Genomic DNA, 23,211 nt, shown 5'->3' with positions numbered 1-23,211 from the left:
CCGAAGAAAACATTTAAATCCACCTGACGCTTGCCTGACACCTCAGAGTCACTACCTAGGTTTTGACCTGACTTGGTGATAAGCCTGTGTTCTTCACATAGTGTTTCTTCACAGTAGACAGAACAGGATCAGATTAGAAGGTTTTTTAAGTAACCTGACAGCCCTCTGAAAAAAGTAATAAAACTGTAGATAAAGGAGACTTAATGAGCAAAGCTTACAAGGTTTACCAAAAGCCTTTGGCAACTCTGTACTGTGAAGTCAGGAAGAGTTTTATTTTCTTAAATGAATAATATCTCAAATATTTCCATAAATGCTTATGCCTGAGCTGACTCTCTACTCTAAAATTGACAGATACTTGAAAGTGTTTACTTTCTTTGTCTTCCCAGATTTGCTCGAGGACACTGAGAGAAGCAATTACAAAGGGTTAAAATAAAGTTTTCTTCTTCCCTGTTCTCTAGTAAAGTATTTATGTTTAGTGACTTCAGAAACTACATTACCTTTTCCATATTTGTGTCAGTGAATATTTTTTGTTGTGTAAAATGCTTTACTGATTTCTGTGTTTGCTGTATTCCCTTGCTCTTCTAAGCTACTCTCTACTGGATTGTTATAAAAATCATGTTCAATAGCAAAGTGAGCATCTTTCAGGCTTAGCTTCAGTAATTTTTCAGCTGCTCTTGTTGCATGTTGTGTTAGTAGGAATATGTTTTTCTGCAGCATCCAAGGAAAAAAACACCTGAGGATCACTGTGCATGATACTCTGAAAAGTCAGCTGAAGATGTAGTGAAAGTCAAAAAGCAAATAGAATGGTAGAAATTATCACTTAAGGAATGAATGCAGAATAAAAAAATATATTATGCCACTATATAAATCCTTGCTTTGTCCAAATTTGAGTACTCTGTGCAGTTCTGTACAGCATATTTTATATGCTGTACTCTGGGCTAATTGGGGAGGTGGAGGAAGAGCAATGGAGATGATTGTATATATGAAATAGCCTTGATATGAGGAAAGCTCTGAGGGCAGAGCTCACCGGTGTCTGCAGCTTCCTCTCAAGGGGCAGCTCCGACTCTGCTCCCTGTGAGCAGTGGTAGGGCCTGAGGGAACAGCTGGAGCTGTGACAGGGCAGGTTTAGGCTGAATCTCAGGAAAAGGCTCTTCCCCCAGAGGGTGATGGGGCACTGAACAGGCTCCCCAGGGCAGTGGTTACGGTCCCAAGGCTGCCAGAGCTCAAGGAGCGTTTGGACAACGCTCTCAGGGACAGGGTGGGATTGTTGGGGTGTCCTGGGCAGGGCCATGAGTTGGCCTAATGGTCCCTGTGGGTCCCTTCCAGCTCAGGAGATTCTAGGGTTCTAAATGATTCTATGATCATCTTAATTTAGAAGTGAATGCAAAGGGGATAATGTGAGGTAAAGTGAAGACCAAAGCCAGCACTCTTGCCCTTGTGGAGGGGTTTGTGTTACAGTGGAGAAAAGAAAGGATATAAATGGCCTAAGGAGCTAAAGCCACTCTCACAAGTGTGGCTGCACAGCCCTTTCATCTGCTGTCTGCAGACATGTGAGAACAGGGCGAGTCCAGGTGAAGGAGGCTGCGGGAGATGGCTCAGCAGCTCGTGCCGTGGGTAGGGCTGTCTGGACTAGTCCGGGACCAGACAAACCGTCTGTTAACGCTGTAACGTGTAAAGCCCAGGATTTTGTGCTGCAACGTGGAACGGAGTTACATCATCTGCGGGACGGCGGCACGGCGGGGCCCGCGGATTGGCTGTGCTGGCACAGGGGGGCTCCCGGATTGGCTGCGGCGGGTGAGCGGGGCCCGCGGATTGGCTGCGGTGGCACAGAGGGCGGGCCCGAGGCCGCGCGGCTCGCCCGTGCGCGGGCGCCGCTCCGCGAGAGCCGCGTCGGGAGGCGGCGGGTGCGGAGCGGGCGCGGCGCGGGGGGGGCGGGGGGTCGCGGAGGCCCTCGGGAGGTCCCCGGAGGTCCTCGGGGGTTCTCGGCCGCTGCGGTTCGCGGGCCCGAGCGCCCCGGGAGAGCCGCGCGGCCCCGAGGTTTCCTCCCCCCGGCAGGGACGCAGCCGAGGGCCCGGCCCTGCCGCCGGTGCTGCTGCTGCTGTACAGCCACGGTTTTGCTCCGGCCCCGGTTGACAGAGCCGGGCTGGCACAGCGGAGCAGCACCGAGCTCCCCGGGGGCTCTCGGGAAGGCTCCGGGGCCGGGACACGGGGCGGCCCCGCCGGGATCCTTCTGGGCAGGAGGAGCCGCGTGGCACTCACTGCTCTGAGCCGCCTCTTCCCTGTGCGTGGAACTGCTGCAGAACCCGGCGGAGCTGCTCGAAACACCACTTGTTTGAAGGATTCCTTTATTTTAGTCGGCTCTTCTGAACTGGGAAGAGTTCAGAAGAACCCTCTGGGAAGGTTTCTGGGGTTTAAGTTTACACGCAGAACCGCAGATGAGTTTTGGGGTTTTTTCCCCTTTGCAAAAATTTTAGTTGGTAAGGTGATGAAGCGGTTTAAATAGCAAAAGCCTCTGCATGTCACAGAGGACTTGCTTGTATTGTGGTAAAGACCACCTGGCAGTTGTGTGCATTTCCTTGGAACTTGATTTGTCTCTACTTCGTTGCTTAAGTATAGCACAGAATAGCTCTTTCTGTCAGTTTGGTTTCCAGATTTTTTTCACTTGTGGAATGTCCTAACACTGAGACGTTTGCCTTTATATATAAAACTGTGAGAAAAGTTTATTTAGTTTATTTTAATCAACTCACAGCAGATACTTATGGACATCTTACAGGTCTGCGGCCAACAGACTGAAAAAAGTGTTATAGATTGTTGGTGTTTAAGGCACCAGTTTTAGGATTTCAGATCTCTGATTGCTTTGGAAGGTGACTAAGTCTATGTACGGTGATCTGGAACAGAATAAATGTACTGTGCTATTTAACAGCTGTTATGAAGATAAAAGTATATGAAAACTAGCCAATAGTATTGCTTTCTATTAGCAACAATATGAGGACAACTTTCATCATTTAAAGAGATAATGGGAAAATGATATTTTTTAAAGGTCATGTTCAGAGGCTAGTTTGGAAGTAGTAGGGTTTTCTGGTGATGAAAAAAAAAATTTAGGCTGATGCTAGGGGAAATACCTGAATAATGCATTTTGCATTTCTTTCTATTGCTCCCTCTAAGTAAAGCAGAAGTATTTTATTATTTTTTGTATTCTGTTTTTAATTATGTAACTTTTTTAGTTTGTTACTGAAGACCAGAACCATTCCAGGTATGAAAATGGTGGAAATGTGAGTGGAATGGAAAATGAAGATTGAAATTAGCTTTAAGAACTTGATTGAGTGAGAGGAGAGAAAGGAGTTGGACTGGCCTTTAAAGAAAGCTTGTGGCTTACAGCATACCTTGTGCTCTGTCTGTGCTTTCTGGCAGCATCATTTCCCGTTCACATATCTCTTTTCATTTTCTTGTTGTCTGCTGCTGCTTTAAACTTTCTGTTTTCTTGTTAACTTGTTCTCCTTGCCTTTTCTCACAAGTTTCAAAAACATGCTTTTTTTTCCTAATCTTTTTCCTTCCAAAGATCCATGTATCTGACACTTCTCACCCTTCACTGTCCGCTCCCCTTCAGCAAAGCTGTCTCTGGCAAAGGGAAACTGGAGACAGCCTCCCAGGACAGGGTTGCTCTTAGTTGCCAGCAGCCCTGTAGTTGGAGTGGTGGTTCTCCCACTCAGGATACTTGTGGTGGAAGGGGTTCTGGATAAAGGACCCGTTGTTTGCCAGCTCTGGTTGTCAGGACTTTGAGCATCCCTCTGAGACACAAGGAAGATCCTGTTGTCTGATAGTAGGTGTGAAGGTGAACTTCAGGGTGGAAGGCTGGAACAGCCAGACCACCTATGGATGGTGAGAATTGTGCAGCCCCAGAGGCAGACACGTGAGGTGCCTGGTAAGGGCTCAGAGGGGGAATGTCTAGTTAGGACTGTTGCCCGGCTCCTTGAAGAGCTTTTCCCTGTTATGAGGAGAAAACTGAGTACTTGCTTGGTTTCATCATCTGCTCAGAGTCCTTTGCCTCATCCTGGCAGAGGTCTATATTGGAAATGCAGAACTGGAGGGACATTGCAGATTAATATTGTTAAAATGGCATGCAGTGTCAGCTTTACTAGGCTAGAGAACCATTATCTGCTGGTGGCTGCCTTGTCTAATGTAGAGCTGTAGATTTTTGTAAGGATTATAATGAGGGATAATGGCAATATGCTGATGCAGGATAATGTTCATGTACACATGTGCCAGAACTGGCAGTGCTATAATTGTCCTGGTATTTGTAATAGCAGCCTTCCAGTGCAGTTACTATAAGACCTCTGTGCCCTCTTTTCAATACCTTCTCTGTCCCATGGCTTGTGCAGTGGTGTTTGCTTTATTCCAATGGTGCAGAGAAATGGATTGAAAGCAAGTAAAGGAAGCGAAATTTTGTAAAAGGGGAAGGGTAGGTTTCACAGCTTCAATATTGTCTGGGAGAACTGGATGCTTGTTAATCTTCTTTGGTTCCTTTGTGATAGTAGATGTGTTACTTCAACTGGAGCTGTCATAGGAAATTGCTGACTCTCTATCCCTTGTTTGCTGTGTACTTGCTCTAGTGAATTTTAGAACTAGAAGAATGCTGAGTGTTTACAGTTTCAGTCAAGGGAGACTAATGTCAAGTACCTTGGAAATTCGTGTCCTTACTTGCAGTCATGGATAACATCTTGTAATTTGATAGCATTCAAGGAAAAGCAAACAAGCATATTTCCTGTATTAAATAGGGCTGAGGTTCATGACAAGTGTAGGAGATGCTCTATTGTGGGATGTGCAGAGAAGTTTGGATGATGCAACCTCTCTCTGTGTTTTTTTTTTCTTTTTTCTTCCAGGCTTCTCTGTGGACAAAATTAGGACTTTTATGCATTGTAGGTACATTCAGTAATAGTGTTTTCCCTTCTTGGGGAACCGTGTTTTTTTCTTTACCTTTATAATGATCTTCTGGCAGCAGGTAGGGAACAGGGGCCTTCAGTTCTTCTGTGCCACAGTCTGTAAGCAAATTCTGCCAAATGGAGAGGAGACACAAGGAAATGGTACTAAGACTGTACAGGACAAAGATGAGTTGGAGTGGGGGAGTGGGTGAAGAGAGAAATATAGATGGAAAGTCACTGATGTTTAACCAGTTTTCCCCCTTCCTCCCTTTTAACTTGCAGATATCCTTGATTTGCAGAAGGCATCTCAGAATGTTGTGTCAAGCTGCTCTGAGCCCTGTTGTCCGTTCCCCGGGATGGTGCTTTGTGTTGTCTCCACGTGCTGTGGCAGCCATTCCCCGTTCATGTATGTATGAGAGACAGCACACCTTTGTAGCACTGCTGGTCACTGTGTCTGGGCACGTCTGTGCTCTTTGCTGTGGTGAAAGAAAATCATCTCATCAACATCATTCAGACTTAAAAGCTCTGAAGTGAACTGCAGTTGAAGCTGTACTTCCTTAATGTTACTTGCTCCATCAACTAAGTAGTATTCATCTGGATATCTGAGTTTGTGTTTTTTTTCATTCTGACATGCATTTCAAGCAAAAAAAATATCAGTAGTGAAAGTACTGCTACTGTAAAAGTTCTTTATTTCATCCTCATACATTCCTAGAAAACAAGATCTGATTATATCTGCTCCCCCATCTGTCTTTTCAGCCCACAGATGTCTTGAGTAAAGCAAGGTACAAAGCTGAAATTTATTTGGAATAGATAAAAGTGGAAAGATGCTTGCAGGAAACCTGAGTGTAAATATATAGATGCCCTGTAAATATCTCTTCCCTGAAAGTCTAACCTGAGAGAACCATTTAGTGTCTGTTTCATGAGTAGTCTGAAATAGAAAAGGCAAAGATAGACAGACTCCATCAGATCAAGAGATTAGCTGTTTACCCTTGCAGGCAAGATTAATTTCCCATTGGTCTCTGTGTTAACAGTTCTCTTTTATTAGTAATTATATGAATTAAATGTGGAAATCTTGAAAATGCTAAACTTGTTCTTTATGATCTACAGCTCTGTTGACTTCTGTATTTGTAATATTTCTAAAAATCCCTCATTTTCCAAAGTCAGTAATTTTCACAGTATTAATTGTGAGTTTATTCCTAAGTATTGACAGTATCCAACAGTGGAGCAACTCTTGTTACTTCATCAGTTGTGATTTAAAGCTGGAGTGATCATTTATCACAATTTTTTCTTTGTTCTCCACTGTTTTCTGTTTATTCTCCACTGTTGTCTTCTGTTCTGTTCAGCCCAGGTGTTTTTTGAAATTCTGCTTCTTTACTCCTGAGAAGTAAACCTCATGCAAGTTCCATAAAAGGATCTGTGGTGCCAAATACTTGAGTATGTTTCATATGTTTCCCCTTCTTTATTAAGGAAGTGAAACTGTTGACAAGGTACAAGATATAAAAAGTTGGATGCCTTTAAATCTATTTGTCTAAAACAGGGACTGGTTGGCTCTGTCAGTTCCTTCCTAATTGCATACAGAGCAAGTTAATGGGCTTGCATCACCAGAAGTGTTTGGCATTTGTAAGGTGGGAGCTGATTTCACATCTCAGTCAGGTGTAAAGTAACTAAAAAAGGCAGGTTTATGCAGCAGTAGAGCAAGATTAGCAGTTAGGACTTTATTAGAGATTAATTAAGTTCTCTGCTTGTTCTAGAACTGTTGTCTTTTCCCTTGTTTTTCTGAAAAAAATAAATGGTTTCTTTTAAGATCCTGGATAACCCTCAGCAGCTGCCTTCTTGGAACCTTCTAAATCCTGAATCTCTAGCCGAGAGAATTGGAAATAAATTTTACTCCTTTCTGGTTATACTGTGTAGGATAAGCAAATACTAAATAATAAGGTATAATGCTGGAAAGAAGAGTTAAACTGGACTCCTTCACCCAGTTTTTTACAGACCTTATTTACATTCACAAGTATTCCATGGTGAAAATGAGAGGCAAATGAAACTCCTCTCGAAATTGCGTTTCCTGCTTTTATTTGTGTGACATGTTAATGCAGCCCTCGTTTATGATCAATCATTTAAGCTGCTTCTATGTGTATAGTGAACAAAAGATTTATTTAATTAAAGCATTGTTAAAATTACAAGTTTCTCTTTTATGTAGCATGGTGTTCGTTCCTGTCTTTCTCCAGCACCAAGAACAGTCACGTTTAGATTATAAATTAATGCATTTTGTATTATAGAGCATCAAAATTAGAGATAGTGAACATATGAAATAAAATCAGGTAACTGACCATGGCATAGGGTTCGTTTTACTGATTTGTAAAGAAGTCTCTGCATCTTCAGATGAAATATTCATTAGGATTGACTAGAATAAAACAGTTCAGTTGTAAGTCATCTAGTCCCACTGCCTGAAGCCTCAGGTCTGCAGGCCTCAGCTGAAGCACACTACTGAGGGCATTGTCCAAAGGCTTCCTGAACCCTGCCAGGCTTGGGGCACAGCTGTGTCTCCTGTCCCAGGGTTTGGACACCACCACATGACTGAGTTTGTATGTTCATCCCCCTTCAACTGCCCCTACTTAAGCAATGTGCAAAAATACCTGACTCAGAGGTGTTGTAAAGGCTGTATTTCTTTTCTTTCCTAACTGTCAAGCTTTCTTTGCTACTACAGACAGGAAAACTCTCTATAACTGTATCTAATGAGGCAAGGCAAAGGAGGTTGTTTTTAAAACTGATCCTTGTGATGTGAGCTGTGTGGGCTCTTTTACAGTGTCCCTCAGTTTGGTCTTCTAGGTTCCCAGGGTCAGAGATCTGTGATGCATGGGATATTGCTTTCTATACCTTAGGGGTGGTTAGTGCTGCTCAGATGGCACTGGTTCTCACTGTGTTTTGGTGAATTGAAAGCTATTTCTCTTTCCCAGTCACTTGGAAGTGTGTGTTGTGAGCTTTAGCCTTGGAAAAGGAGGAAATGTTGCATGACTTCAGGAGCCTAAAGTCTGAACAAAACACTTAAAACTGCTTTTCTTTTTTCTTTCTTTCTTTCTGCACAGACCTCCCTCACCGTAACCAAAGGTTAAGGAATGAATCCCTCCGTTGTTGGAGCAACATTCCGTTTCTCACGGTGCCGCTCAGCCGTGCCCATGGAAAACCCTTTGCGCACCGGAGCGAGCTGAAGCACGCCAAGAGGATCGTGGTGAAGCTGGGTAGTGCTGTTGTGACCCGAGGGGATGAGTGTGGCTTGGCCCTTGGAAGGCTGGCTTCGATTGTAGAGCAGGTAATCCTGAGCCTGAACGTTTGGTTTAACTTCAGATGCTCAGGGATTGCTGAGTGGTACAGAAGATTGTAGTAAACCCGCTTTTTAAATCCCTTGTGCTGTGGTTCCATAAACCAGGTAACTCAAGACGTGGTTGTTTGAAGGTGTGGTGGGTTGACCCTGACCACCAGCTAAGCATCCACACAGATTCTTGTTTGCTCCCGACACCTCTGCCCCACCATTAGTGGGATTGGGAAAAAAATGGGAAGAGCAAAAGTAACCCATTTCATGGATTGAAATAAAGACAGTTTCATAAGTGAAGGAGAGGGGAAAAGAAACAAGTGATTCTGAGGCAATCACTCACTACATCAGACTAGCAGACCATGCCCAGCTGGTCTTTGAGTGGTGGCCGCATTGGAAGACAACCCCCTGCCTTTTGCTGTTGTGCAACCCCAGTTTTATTGCTGTGCATGACATTACATGGTTTGAAGTATCCCTTTGGCCGGTTCAGGTCAGCTCTCCTGAATGTGTCCTCTCTGAACTTTGTGCCCAGCACCTTGCCTGCCTGCTGGGATGGGACGTAGTGGAAAAAGGAAAGCCTTGATGCTGTGCAAGTGCTGGTCACCATGGGGGCAAGAGAAGGCTTTGATGCTGTGCAACACTATTTAGCAACAGGCAAAACTGTTTTAGAACTGCAATCCAAAACACAGCACCATAAACCCCTATAAAGAAAGTTAACTCCATCTGGGCCAGACCCAGTGTAGTGTGAGAGGTTTGCACAGTGAGATTTTTATGCCATAGGTAGGACATGACTGGGGCATTAGCTGGCTGTGGTGGGAAGGTGGTACTGAAGTTTGTGAACTCTTCAGAAAGAGTCAACCCTTCTTGATTACCTGAGAATTTGCAGAGTTCCTCCAGGGAAAAGCTTGAAACCTCATTACTTGTAGGAAAAACTGATGGGATCAACTCGTGTATTTGTTCTCCAAAAAGAAATAGTTACTTTGGCAAGGATTGGACATGTTTCCTCTGAGAAGTAAAGTTAACAAATCAAATTCACGTAAGACATTTAGCTTTAGGGTTTTGAAAGGAATCTGGACAGATACATGTAAGAAAGAAGTAATCTAAAGTGTTTTTTTTAGTTGGCCTCTTCACTCCTAGAATTCAAAGTTACTGTGTGATGGTAGCTTTGGGAGTGGATGGGGAATAAGAAGATTGGTGGAAGATTCAACTGCTCCTTTACATTTCATGTCTTTCCTTATCTGTAGCAATGGTGGTAGAGAGGTGAGGGATGTAGAAGTGTTAGCATGTAATATGTATTCTGAAGATTCAAGCATGATTCTGTCATAAAAACTGGTACTGTGAAAAGGCAGTTTAGCAGAAGCTGTAGATGGCATACAGTCCTTGGCATAGCTCCTCAGTGGGTAGGAAGGTGTGCAGGAATATCTTAAAGGATGTTTGCCTTACTTCGTGCATCCATGGATGAAGCTCAGCACTTGTGTCAGCAAGAACTGGTGAGCATAAGGTTGTCTGTAACAGCCAGGACTGTCATGCTGGCAGTGAGGGTACACCAGGCCCTGTTTCTTATTTTCTGTACCTACAGGTCTCAATGCTGCAAAACCAGGGCCGAGAGATGATGATTGTCACCAGTGGTGCTGTAGCCTTTGGAAAGCAGCGGTTGCGTCATGAGATCCTGCTTTCTCAGAGTGTGAGACAAGCACTTCATTCAGGCCAGAGTCAGCTGAAAGACATGGTGAGAGCCTGGTGGCACTTGTGCTTTTCCTTAAATGTTGGGTGGTACCTGCTCCAGTCACTGACAGCTGCTCTTTGTCTTTGTAGGCTATTCCAGTGTTGGAGGCCCGAGCCTGTGCAGCAGCAGGCCAGAGTGGGCTCATGGCCCTGTACGAGGCCATGTTCACACAGTACAGCATCTGTGCAGCTCAGGTAAGGCATTCCCTCCTTCCTAGACTGACATGCTACTTTGGGGGCTTATTATTTTCATATAAATGGTACCTTATCCAGGAGTGCCTTGCTAAGTATTTCTGACATGGAGTTATCCATCATCAAGATAAAAGCAAATATACTTTTTCCTTCTGAAGTTCAGGTGCATCCTGCTCTTATATAGCAGGGAGAGTCTGTTAAGATCTCTTCACAAAAGCTCAATGGTGGACCAAAGTGAGGGTTTAAAAATCACAAGTGGTTAAATTGCCACGCATTCTGTAAAGCTGGTGGAAGTGCATATCCACAGTTCAGAACTTTCCGCCCATCTGCTCCTCAGACCTTTCTAGCTTGTGGATGATGTTTCCCTCGTCTTATGCTGAAGGCTGCAACTCTGTCACTTGAAGTACTCTTAAACAGGCTTTTTTTCTTATCTTAAATACTCTGAGAATACAGAATTGCATTAACTGTAAGGCCTTACTTGTTTAGACACTTTTAATGAGTTAAGGAGCCTAGTATGACGTCTTTCTTGGAGGAAGTTCTTCCTGTAATATGGCAGAGCTGATATGGCTAAAATGTTTACGTATAGCTAAAAATCACTATAGGTCGTGCTGGATTAGAATCTTGTTAAAGTCCACAGACAACTGTCATTCCTTTGATATAAATGAATTCATTGTCTCTGCCAAAAAGGTCAGGGCACACACGGATTCGACGTGCTATTGTAACATTTGTGTGCTGGAGTTGTTTACTTAGTTCTCAAATATCCAATTACAGAGTAAAAATAAAAAAAACAGTCTCTCCAGAGCAGACATTGAGATTTTTTTGGTCTTAAAATACCAAAAAGAGAGGGATGGTATCTGCATGCAGGAGGCTTTAATGACAAAATTCTTTCAGAAAAGCAAGTGAGTTCTAGTGAGCTGAAGAGAAGTCTGGAGATAAAGCATCCCTTCTGCTTGCTGCAGGTAGGAACATGAAACTGTGAGGAAAATCAGGAAAGGCAATGTCTTGAGTAGTCCATTGAATTGTTTAGGTCTGAGTAGTCACCATCAGCATCTGTGTTCTGATTATGGTTTTATTTTTCCAAATTTGCTCCTGGAGTGTGTGACCTGTCAGCTTGAGAAAGGCTGTTGTAGGCTCCAGTGGAAGTTAAGGCATGTAAACCTATAATGTGGGAAGAATATTTCTCACTTGTATTCTGTATCCTTGAAATGTAGTTCCTGTTTCTTTAATGACCCAAAAGGCATGACTGCTCTGTTATGACATGTTAATACGTAAGCTTATGATTCTGTTCTCAGAAAAGGTGGTAGGCTAAGTATTTTTTTTCTTCCTCTTAGATTTTAGTCACCAACCTGGATTTCCATGATGAACAGAAGCGTCGCAACTTAAACGGAACATTACATGAGCTTTTAAGGATGAATATTGTCCCTATAATTAACACCAATGATGCTGTTGTTCCACCTCCAGAGCCAAACAGTGATCTGCAGGGGGTAAATGTGGGTAAAGTATTGCAAGGGGGTGGCTCCTGCTTGCAGATGGTACAGCTCTGATGTGTACTTGACTGTTGCCATAACTGGGGACCTCTGGAGCCTAGAGCAGGGAAACACACATCCACAATTAGTGTGGACAGAAGGCACTGGAAGACTGTACTGACTTGTCTGTGTCTGTTGTGATACTTTGTTGTGGGGTGAAAGCAGGGCAGATAATGTCTGCTCTGACAAAACCAAGCATGCCTAATTTGTTTTTTTACAGAATAGTTGAAGTTGGAGGGGACTTGTGCAGGTCATCTAGTCCAGCACCCCTGCTTAAAGCAGGGTCAGGTAGTGCCCCTTGCCCTGTCCCTGGGCACCGAGGTAGAGAATGCAGGTACTGATGCCATTTTGGTATTGCTGTACTGCATTCCAAAAGCAGATGTGCTCCCACACAAAGATCACCTTCGAAGTTGCGGTGGGTGTGAACAAAGTAGCCCAGGAGGCCTTGTTAGTGCTGAGGTAACTTGCTTTTGTGTGTTGCCACCAAACATTTCTTAGCTCCTCCCGCTCCCCAGTGCTGCTGATGTGCACGTGCATTGCAGGTGATCAGTGTGAAGGACAACGACAGTCTGGCAGCACGACTGGCTGTGGAAATGAAAACTGATCTCCTGATTGTTCTCTCAGACGTAGAAGGTTTGTGAGTAATTTCTTTAATTTCTTTTTAGTTTTAATGAAGTTTTACAGTGGATTGTCAAACCAACCTCTTTTCACGTTTTACTGATCTCTTCAGCTCATCCCTTTTGTGTGGACAATTGCAACATACTCCTTAACTCCTTCAGGCCTGTACCCCCTGCTGATGCTGTGGAACAAGCCAGACAATTATTAATAATAATAATAATAATAAGCCAAAGGTCACACTGTTGAATGTGGGTGGATGAGAATGCCTGTGAACCTAAGACCTGTTCAGAACCCAGAATACCACATGTACTGTGGTACTTCTGTCAGCTTCTAGAGTTGTATGATAGTCAGGAGCACCCTGCAGGATAAAGGCTGTGTCTAGAATAAGGATTATAAACCGAATACTATTCTACAATAGCTTTTTTCTTCTGGCAGCAGGTACTGTTTCAGTGAATTATCAGCAGAAGTCCTGGTCATTGCTTTCCATATACTTCGATCTTCCAAGCTTTTTCTCTCCCAGACTTTTGGCTTAAACTGCTCAAGTCTTCTGAGCTCTGCTTTTGTGGCATAAGCCTGTTACCCATGGATGCTGAACTTTGTTTTCTAGACAGAGGAGGGTAGTGGGTGCAGTTTCACATCAGTGCAGGCCACATCACCCAAGTCACAGCCTTTTCATCTTCTCCAGATTGGTTTCTTTCAGTGGATCCTGGTCTTCAACACATACTTTAGGCCTTGAGGAAGGAGGTGGTGTCTTTCCATAAATACAGTTTCTTTTAGCAGATTCAACCAGGTTTCATGGTTGGTTCTAGTTGAAATGACCGTCTGAGAATAACTTATAAAAGCAATAGTCAAAACAGCTTGTAAAAAAAGTTAACACTCAGCACACCCACCCTGCAGGCTTATTCATTCAGTGTGACATTTTGTTTATGGAAAGATATGTGTCCTCTCCTTCCCAAGCTGTCAGGAATGGACACAGATAGTCTGCACTTGTGCCCTCTAATTTGTGATGGCATTATTTGTTCACATAGAATTTCTGGGAAGTGTGATTCAAGAGTTCAAATTTAATGTGTTAGGTAAACTAAAGTGTCATCCAACTCCAAACATAGTTACATAAAGTTATTTGATTTTTAAAAATATTAGTAGAGTATGTCTCTGTAGTGTTGTGTTCCTTCTTAGCAGAATTCTGAACCCTTTTTACATGTTTCTGAATTGCCCAGTTTCTCACTGTACAACCCAGCATTCAAGAATATCATCTGAGGCTTTGGTGAGGAGTATTGTCCTTTGTCTTTTCGGTTGGGGCTTGTGTATGTAAGGCCTGATGTTGAACATATAAAAGCTGTCAGCTGTCTCTAACCCCAGCCAAATATCACTACGTCCCAGCTTGCATGCTGCTGTTCAGCATGTGGGGTTTTCCCTTCTTATTTGTTAGGCTTTCAGTAAATCTGTACTCGAGACTGCCTGTGAAGTGTTTTGTGCTCAGAAAGCAGGATTCAGTGGAAGTTTTCAATCCTTTAAAGTGGAATACAGCTTTTTAGCCCCATGTTGCTTGGTTTGTTTTATTTGTTTTATTTTTTTCACGCCTGAGCTTTGGACATGAGTGTATATAACTGATTTTTATTGTTTATTTCAGGACTCTTTAACAGCCCTCCAGGATCTGATGATGCAAAGCTCATTGACATATTCTACCCAGGCGACCAGCAGTCTGTAACATTTGGAACCAAATCCCGAGTGGGAATGGGTGGCATGGAAGCCAAGGTAGAAATATGGAACATTTGTTTTGTTTTTGGGAAGGATGTTTTTGTTGAATCAAATAAGTAAAAAAATCCAATAAGAAGCTGAATAGGAAAAGGGTAGGTAAAAACTTTGTGTGGAAACCAAGTAACCCTTCAGCAAACTTCATAGCTTCACCAGAGGTTTATAAGCCATGACAATACCTCTGCATCTTGGTCAGAGCAGCCAGGAGTGCTTAGACTGATCAGACATTAAGGGAGTAATGCAGACAGCTAATGGTATTGAATAATATTTTAATATTATATAGTAATGGCCAGCACCTGAGCAAGAACAGTGCTCCGCAGTGCAAGAAATATCATGTGGTCACTTAAAGTGGATTAAGCTAATCCATGGTACCTGATCAACGTCAGAAAAAATGGCAACAGAATATTTTCAAAAAAGAAAATTGGATTTCTTCGAAGAGTAATAAGAACTTTCAGCATAAGGTAATGATGAGAAAGAACATATGACCAATGGGCCCTTGCAGAAGTCTTGAAAAAAGTAAACTGTTAGGAAAATTTGAAGTATGCTTATAAAGGGGCAGCTGGTTAAGGAAGGGAAGGTAAAGTGCAAATACATGATCTCACTCAGTGCTACGTTATGGAAATTCCTAAAGTGTGTTGAATGCTCTTTGAAAGCACAAGTGATCAGTCTGGAGGTCAGAGTGGGCCCAGAAGGCTTGTTGTGTGTGGTGACTCAAATAACACAAGTGCATTTATTGGAACTGGCTCTATCCTTTGCTGTAGGTGAAAGCAGCTCTGTGGGCCCTCCAAGGAGGCACCTCTGTAGTGATTGCAAATGGAACCCACCCAAAGATCTCAGGTCATGTCATCACAGATATTGTGGAAGGGAAAAAAGTTGGAACTTTTTTTTCAGAGGTAAAACCTGCAGGTGAGTACAAAGGTAATGTGTACATTGAGAGTTGTAGAGATTTCCTGAAAAGTTAGAGTTAAAATTTGTCTAGACCCGTGCAATAACTGGGAAACCACACTCTGCATGAAAAATGGATTTTGAAAGCTATTTTCTAGAGTAAGGATAGAAAATGTTGAATTCCCTGCTTTTGTTCCCCTTGTGACCTTTGCAGAATAGGGTAAGTGTGGAGTGATACTTTTGACTGGCACTTCAAGCCATGTGAATTTCTTCATGTGTAATCCTTAATGGATTTCTTGTATGAATGTGTCAGATTATCCTTTGAACCCACTCTGTGTCAGTATGGTCAAGAGCCTTTTTGGTCAGTCCCATTATAATAAATTTATATCAGCAGTAAAGCTTTTAATCTTGTGATCCCACTCTGAGTGTCTTACAAACACAGCAAACAGCAAAAGTCCCTGTGGACTGTTGTGGTGTTTACTCCAATCTTCTCTCTGTCTTCCATATTCCAAGAAACACACTTTGGAAATTCAAGTAACTTTTAGAAATCAATTATATCTGCTTACATACATATCACTTTTCTCAAAGAACACCAAAAGATGCCATACTTTCTAAAGTATGATATCACTTGAAAAAGATGTTTCAACACGTCTTAAGTAAGTCTAATTAATCATGTGTCTGCAAGTCCTTTTCTTCCAGTTGCCACTACACCTCTTTATATGTTCCATAACATTGGAGTTCCTACTCTGGCTATTTCCATGGGACCCTTCTTAAAACAGAAGTTGGGTAGTATTTAGCACCTTCAAGTCATCTGGTTTACAGGAGATTTCAGGGGAGTTAAAAATAACAACTTATTTTATCCATGAGTTACTTGTGAACTCTTGGGGGAAACGCTGCCTGAACATGATGACTTGTTTTGAAACAGAAACATGAATTACCTGCTTCATATCATTTTGAGCACCTTTATTCTAAAATGCATACAAGGAGAGACAGAGGGAAAGCAGTTTTTCTGTGAGCTGTTACAGAATTGGGCTTTGGCTCCCATTATTTTTCATATGTTCCCGTGCATACATTCCTCAGCTGGATACTTAAACTTTTCGAAGTTTGGCTCCTTTCTTTCAGAAGCCTGCTATGAATAGACATATCCTGCTGTTCTTTTGTCCTTTGTCCAGTCTTTTTGATACATGGTGCACACTCACCACATCTCTGTGGTGACTTTGCATAGGGACCACAGCAGCACTTTTATGTCAGGTACAGATTTTTCTGTTTTAGCACGTAACTTTTTTCTTGAAATTTCCGTTTAAGACTCTTTACCTGCTTTCCTGATCTGAGCAAAGAATGGGAAGATGGAAGGCCTGGTGTTCACTTCTGCCTATGCTGTTACTTTGTCTGTGTGGCATGGTTTTGGGTTTTTTTGCAGGCCCGACAGTAGAACAGCAGGCTGAGATGGCTCGAGCTGGTGGCAGGACCCTGGCAGCTCTACAGCCTGAGCAGGTGACAGAACAATATAGTAGCTACTTGTTAAGACTGTGCATGTGTGGCAAGTTTTACAACACGGATTTATAACAGAAATGGGCTCCTTGGGACAAGAATCTATTCTTTGTGTGCCAGATCTGTCATTTGTATTGTAGCATGCTCAGAAATGAGAAAAGCAAAAAGATCATGTACCTTGGGGCTGTGGAGTAAAATATGCTTTCATGTGGGGTTTATAAAATTCCTGATAGTGTCAAATAGCACAGAGAAATGAATTGTGGTCAGAGCTGCTGAAGGACTGACTGGAGCAACTTGTTCCATTCACTCCTGTGTGGAGTTCAACATACAACATGTATGCAAAAGCAGAGTTGTAGGCAATCACTGCTCTGCAGCTGGGCAGGCAAGATGTGGCACGAGGTGCTCCTAAAGGAAGAATATGTGAGTTTGGTGAAGAACACCTGGCACGGAAACAAGATAATAGCAAGCAAAATAAAGGTTGAAGCAGTGTTCAGCCTTATTTTTCAATATGATGCAGGCTGGAGAAGTCAGCTGGCCAAGTACTGGGAGAGTTAACAGTGAGGATGTGTCATGGAGCATAGGGCCCAGATGTCAAATGGCTGAGACTTCGTGTGAGAGGTCAGTTCAGAAACTGTTTTCTCTTTCAGAGAGCGGAGATTATTTTTCGTCTTGCTGACTTACTAACTGACCAGAGAGAAGAAATTCTCTTGGCAAACAAAAAGGACTTAGAAGAGGCTGAAAATAAAGGTAATATTTCAGATCTTTCTATGGTAATAATATCATCTTGAACCTCTCTCGGCCTCAAGACAAAAGAGAACTAGAATCTTCTATTACCTGGGATTGGGTACTATGGCTGGCACAAATTAGTGAACCTAGGGCTTTGAGAGCTTGTCAGTATAAGCAGCTGCAGCTTCCTTCATTACATGAAACAGTTGCCTTCATCAGAGAAGATACTGAGGCCCTGCAAAATACCAAGTGATGTATTATAAAAAGAAAGAACAAATATCATCTCTGTTACTGTCATGCATAGAGTGAATATTTTATAGGCTGGTTAAGGTAATGTTTGGCTCCTGAGGGGAAGGCTGTCATCTCTACACTTAAATTGATGTTCTCCAAAGAGAACTGTATCCCCTTCTAATTGAGGAAGGTTCTCTTTAGGTGGCTTGGATTAAACCCATTCTTATGTGTTAGATGGATGCATTCATTGAGAAGCTGGAATTGAGACGTGTACACACTGGCATAGCAAATAGATGAAAAGAGCACATCATGAATTGTAATAATCTGTGGAAGGTACCAGGGAACCATTTCTAACTTCCCAGAGTATTTGAGGAGACGTTGCTGGTTTAACTTAGTGTCTGAATGTGCTCAGGCTAAAAAGTTCTTGCCCAGTCTCACAGCAGTGCTGTGAATATGTCTCTGCTCTGGCATTTCTGTTTGTAAAACAGATTAAATTACTGCCTGGACCTTCCAGAAATACTGCAGGGTTAGAAATCTGTAAAAAATTCAGACATACGGCAGTACTTGAGATAGGACAAACTTTGTCTTTGTAGATGTTGCTGTTGCTTCATGTACAAAGCACTTAAACTGCATTAAGTAAAAATAGGGGGGCGAAATCACAGTCATATTTGAGTGGTTTTATTGTGACTACCAAACTTAATGCTGTGCCTTTTCCATCTCAGGGACGTTACGTGCTGCAGTGTGGGAAACACCTGAATTTTCCTGAGGCTCAGCACTTGCTTAAGTCACTTTTGCTTGAGCCTAGGCAGACCAGCAGAGATTTCCAGCACAACTTTTTCTTTCTTCTAGGGAGGCTGGCTCTTCCTTTGTTGAAGCGCCTGAGCCTGTCCACGTCGAAGCTGAACAGCCTGGCCATCGGGCTGCGCCAGATCGCGGTGTCCTCGCAGGACAGCGTGGGCCGCGTGCTCCGCAGGACACGCATAGCAAAGGCCCTGCACCTGGAGCAGGTGACAGTGCCCATCGGGGTCCTCCTCGTCATCTTTGAGTCTCGTCCAGACTGTCTTCCACAGGTGTGTAAGGGGGGCAGAATACACTGCTGGGAATTCTTTGGTGATGGAAGAAAGGGTATTTCTGTTGGCGAGCAACTGAGAGACTGCAAGAAGTCTTTCAAAGGACTCTTGCTTAGATTCTTCTGCAATTGATTTTGTTGGCATCCCTGTTTTTTCTGCAGAGATATTTTCAGAACTTGTTTCTGCAGTGCTCATTTAATCAGGCCTGGGGTTTTTTGTTGTTGTTTTTTCGGGAGATTAATATTGAGTAAATCAACAGCACTAAAAATCCCGTTTTTATTTTGTGAGTGTCATTCTGACAGAAGAACCAGATTACATTTAGGGACTTTTTTTTTTTCCGTTCAATAAATGCTTTTGACAGGTGTCTGCTTTGGCCATAGCCAGTGGAAATGGCTTACTACTTAAAGGAGGGAAAGAGGCAGCACACAGCAATCAAATCCTCCATCATCTGACACAAGAAGCCCTCTCCATTCACGGAGTCAAAGATGCAGTGCAGCTGGTAAGTGCTTGGAGTTCAGTCCACTATTCCTTTGCTATGGTATGTATAAAAAGTGTAAGCAAAACTTGAAAGTTCAAATTGTAAACTGTCGGTATTGCAACTACCCCAGGTGAACACGAGAGAGGAAGTAGAAGATCTCTGCCGTTTGGATAAGCTGATAGATCTGATCATTCCACGTGGTTCATCGCAGCTGGTCAGGAATATCCAGAAAGCTGCCAAGGGAATCCCAGTGATGGGGCACAGCGAAGGGATCTGCCACGTGTACGTGGACACGGATGCCAGCGTTGAGAAGGTCACACGGATAAGTAAGCTGTGAGAGGGTGACTTAAACCTCATGCGTGTAATTCAACTTCGGGTCTGGAGTATGCATTGTAATTATGGTAATTTATTATGCATGTGCTGTTCAAAATCCTTGTCATGAATGTTATGTAACCAATTATCTACTCTTAAAACTTCAGTCAGAGACTCAAAGTGTGAATATCCTGCTGCCTGTAACGCTCTGGAAACTCTCCTGATCCATCGCGACTTGCTGAGAACCCCGTTGTTTGATCAGATCATAGACATGTTGAGAGTAGAACAGGTTAGTCACTCATACTTGTGTTTTGGTTTGGTTTTTTCTAACAACTTTAGAAGCATTTGGTTTGACAGGTGTAGCCTTGTTTAGTTTTATGATGGCATAACACTTTAGTAGCCATAAGTGTCTTTGTACACGTAAATGAACTTAGGGAGAACTTTGCTTCTCCACACAACATCAAGTTTTTCTGTAGAAATTGTCTGAAAGCAGCTTGTTCAGGACAGCTACAGGCTGTTACTGGGCTACAAATACTTATTGTATATAGCAAAAATAATCTTCTGCCTTAGAAGAGCATATATACACAACCCTTTCAAATTCTGACTGAATTGTTGTTAACCTCCCGGATGCAAAGCTGCTTCTTCTTAAATCTGTTCCTTTAGCTTCTTGCCCAGGTGAATTCACTTCCTGCTTTTATCCTTTCTGAATTTGCTCCATCCATGTCGGTTTTTTTAAATTTTCCTCTTGCACGCCCTTTATTCACATCCATTTTCCCTTCTAGTGTGTCCAAGGAACATCAAAAGGCCAGTATACTAATGAGTTGTCTAGCCATGAGCAGTGGTTTTCAGTAAAGGTAGCCGTCCATCCCACACAGAGCACAAGAAGCTACACTTTTCACCTGGAAGGCTCTGTTGTGGTCAGTAGCACAGAATGTTTCTGGTATTGCAGGTGAAGATTCACGCTGGCCCAAAGTTTGCATCTTACCTGACATTCAGCCCTTCAGAAGTGAAATCTCTGCGCACGGAGTACGGGGACCTGGAGTGCTGCATTGAGGTGGTGGACAGCGTTCACGAGGCCGTTGAACATATCCACAAGTATGGAAGTTCTCACACGGATGTTATTATCACAGAGAATGGTTAGTGACCAGGCTCCTTCCTTAAGCTGCTGTTTTGGTTCGACTGCCAATTCCTGATTTTAGTGTAACTAATTACATTGTAGTAGTTCTTCTCTCGGGTCTGTGCCAGTTCAAAACCTAACTAGGGCTGTGCTGAGACTCTCCAACCAAACCAAGCCCAGAACTCCTGAAAATCAGCTGTGTAAGGTCACGTTGATCTGCATCTGAACAGTGTGTGAGTCAAGCAGGCTTCTGTTCCTGAACCTCCTGCTGAGCTTAAATGAGTGTCACTAAAAGGCATGTGTTTGATACCATATAACCCACTGCCACGAGAGCTGGTGCACCGGTGATTTGTAGGGACTGTACTGGAAATAGAGCTGATCCTAAATGTTTGTCTTGTCACTAAGGGCAACTGACCTGCAGTTCACAGACTTGCATGTAGTATTTCTATGCTGTGGTTCCCAAATATTACCTACAATAGCAATTGAGTTTAGGATTTTTCATTATCTAGAACAATTCCATGTTTTAGACTAATGGAGACCTGACTCTAGTTTAACAGTTTGACTGACAGACGTGGTTTGGGGCAGCTGTTTTTTCTCCCTAGTTGTACAACTAAATCCCTCTTTGAAAGTTCTAGGCTGGATGATTTAGAATTAGAGATTTTTTTGCTTTCTTCTAGTCTTCACAAGCTTCTTTTAACATTTGCAGTTGTGTCTACTTGGTAAGCATACAGGGAAGGAGGTATAAATGAGCATGGCTTAGCCCAGGCTGTTTAAATACTGTCTGATAAGGTTGCACATGAAAGTTGTATTGTTACGTCTGTTCACTGGTTTGTGTTGTATTTATTGGAGTGCATGACCATTCTCTAGGTAATGGATTTTTTTTTTGTCTCTGCCACTTTCCCAGAGGAAACAGCAGAGTTCTTCCTCCAGCACGTCGACAGCGCTTGTGTTTTCTGGAATGCCAGTACCCGATTCTCTGATGGCTACAGATTTGGACTTGGTAAGAGAGAAAATATTGCAGGGATGCAACTGCATAATTTGCTGGAGTGTGTGAAAAGTGTGGCAGTACGAGCCCTGGAAGGTAGGATTAGTCTCTTATCTTAGTGTCTAGTAAGAGGTTTTCAGGAAAGGTTCTGTACGAAAGCTGAAGCCTAGACACACAGAGCTGGTTTGAATCCTTTGAAGCTCTGTTCAATCAGAGTAAAGTGTGCTGCATGCATATGGTGACAGAACAGTGCAACCCAGGATGTGAAACTAGTAAACAGTTTTCCTTTTGTTTCTCTTCCCAATGATGCTGTAAAGAATGACACATTTCGGTCCTGCTGGGCAGACTGAGCTGCTGTCCAGTGTGCCAGCCCTGCAGTGTTGAGGAATGAAGGGCAGGAAGCAAACTGAGGATGAGTTGCTTAAATAAACAGGTGCACTTCTCTGAGTTGCAGAACACAAGAGAAACATTCTTTCCTGAGACAGAAAGTCTGAAGTCTCCACTGCAGGCTGTTAATCTGTTATCTGGAACATTCAGTGTTCCATGTGATTCAAAAATTTTAGTTAAGATCTTGCAATATCTCCTCAGTGTGGTAAAAAAAAGATGTAAGTTCATAATCTTGACCAATTTAGCTATTGTCTTTTTGTTTCAAAGGATTAAACTCTCAGGAAACAAGACTAAGTTCCATGTAAGAGATACCTCTCTCTCTTGCATCTTTCTTTCTGAAAGTAACTCTGTAGCAGCCAGAAGTATAAACATTACAATTTATAATGAAATAGTTAACCTCCTCTAACTTTTATATTGGGTAAACAGAACTTCTGGCATTTGGAGAGGAGCAGATAATGGCAGGTCACTGAAAGGCAGGCGGCTTTTTGACATAAAGGTGTAAAACTGCTTAGTATGAAGTGAACGTCATCAGGAGATTAACTACTTTTATTTTGGGTGTTTCCTGCAGGTGCTGAAGTGGGAATTAGTACTTCTCGTATCCACGCACGTGGACCAGTGGGAATCGAAGGACTCTTAACTACCAAGTGGTTGCTGAGGGGGGACAATCATGTTGTTTCTGACTTCTCAGAGCACGGGACCATGAAGTATCTTCATGAGAGCCTCCCGCTCCCTCAGAGAAATGCCAACTGAGAATGTTGGGGTTGGAGTTAAAACCCAGGGGTATAATTATTTCCTGAAGATGTCCAGGCTTCAGGACACTCTCTGGTGAAGGAGTTTGTCTTTCATCTTCAGGAGCATTGTCCTTGGTCATTTGCAGTACAGTTAATACAAAATGATCGCATCGATGAGATTCCCCCCCCTTTCAGTTTCCTTAAACAGTATCTGCAAGCTGACCTCACTCCTCCCACAGACAGATTTTTCCAAATCATGCAGGTAATGTAAGAAAGGACTTCAACATCTGCTGCATTCTTTTTTTGTCCCAATGCTCCCTATAGCAAATATGCTTGGTGGTGGAGCATAATTTTTTTTTTTCATAAGTCTTTGTTTTATTCAAGTATCTGTTCTGGAGAACAGACTCAATAGTTTTGGTTTTGAGCGGTTTTTTCTTCAGTTTTATGATCATGGCAGCTCTTGAAAGCCAGAAAGCTTTACGCTTAGTTTCTGTGTATTTGATAACTCTTGAGACAGGGGGACAGATGTTCCAAATGTGTAGTAAGCTTTTGACCAAGAAACCTTTTATATCTATTTCTTTGTATTGTTGACTATTGTAGATAAATAACATAATTGTCTGCTGCATGAATTTTGTTATTTATTTGTACGAAAGGTTTATTTTTCTTTGGTTTTGTATAAAACTTAACCTTCCACAACCCCTCCTCCGGCAGCAATTCTACTTCTATGATGGCTTGTCTAGAATGAAGCTCTGGCTC

General features: G+C 42.7%; 1 protein-coding gene across 4 annotated transcripts; it reads left to right on the top strand.

Annotated features, from left to right (window-relative positions):
- Positions 1-1,839: 1,839 nt before the first annotated feature.
- On the top strand, positions 1,840-23,080 carry ALDH18A1 (aldehyde dehydrogenase 18 family member A1). 4 transcript variants are annotated; one of them, XM_018078448.2, is made up of 18 exons: positions 1,840-1,904; positions 5,202-5,325; positions 8,003-8,226; positions 9,806-9,955; positions 10,042-10,146; positions 11,475-11,633; positions 12,212-12,302; positions 13,918-14,042; positions 14,804-14,948; positions 16,348-16,421; positions 17,066-17,165; positions 18,225-18,445; positions 18,807-18,944; positions 19,054-19,249; positions 19,403-19,524; positions 20,185-20,371; positions 21,257-21,352; positions 22,293-23,080. In XM_018078448.2, exons 2-18 carry the CDS (start codon positions 5,232-5,234, stop codon positions 22,472-22,474), a joined length of 2,409 nt encoding a protein of 802 aa, XP_017933937.1. In that variant the 5' UTR covers positions 1,840-1,904; positions 5,202-5,231; the 3' UTR covers positions 22,475-23,080. The 4 variants fall into 4 exon arrangements, with proteins under 4 accessions (XP_017933937.1, XP_008926760.2, XP_008926759.2 ...); XM_008928512.2 differs by lacking the exon at positions 1,840-1,904 and having other exon boundaries at positions 4,770-5,325; positions 11,475-11,627; XM_008928511.2 differs by lacking the exon at positions 1,840-1,904 and having other exon boundaries at positions 4,770-5,325.
- Positions 23,081-23,211: the final 131 nt, after the last annotated feature.

Source organism: Manacus vitellinus, unplaced genomic scaffold (genome assembly GCF_001715985.3).
Source record: "Manacus vitellinus isolate BGI_N305 unplaced genomic scaffold, ASM171598v3 scaffold_40_pilon, whole genome shotgun sequence".
NCBI classification, from domain to species: domain Eukaryota; kingdom Metazoa; phylum Chordata; class Aves; order Passeriformes; family Pipridae; genus Manacus; species Manacus vitellinus.
The sequence above is the reverse complement of the archived record's forward strand: the minus strand, read 5'-3'. Positions and strand labels throughout refer to the sequence as shown.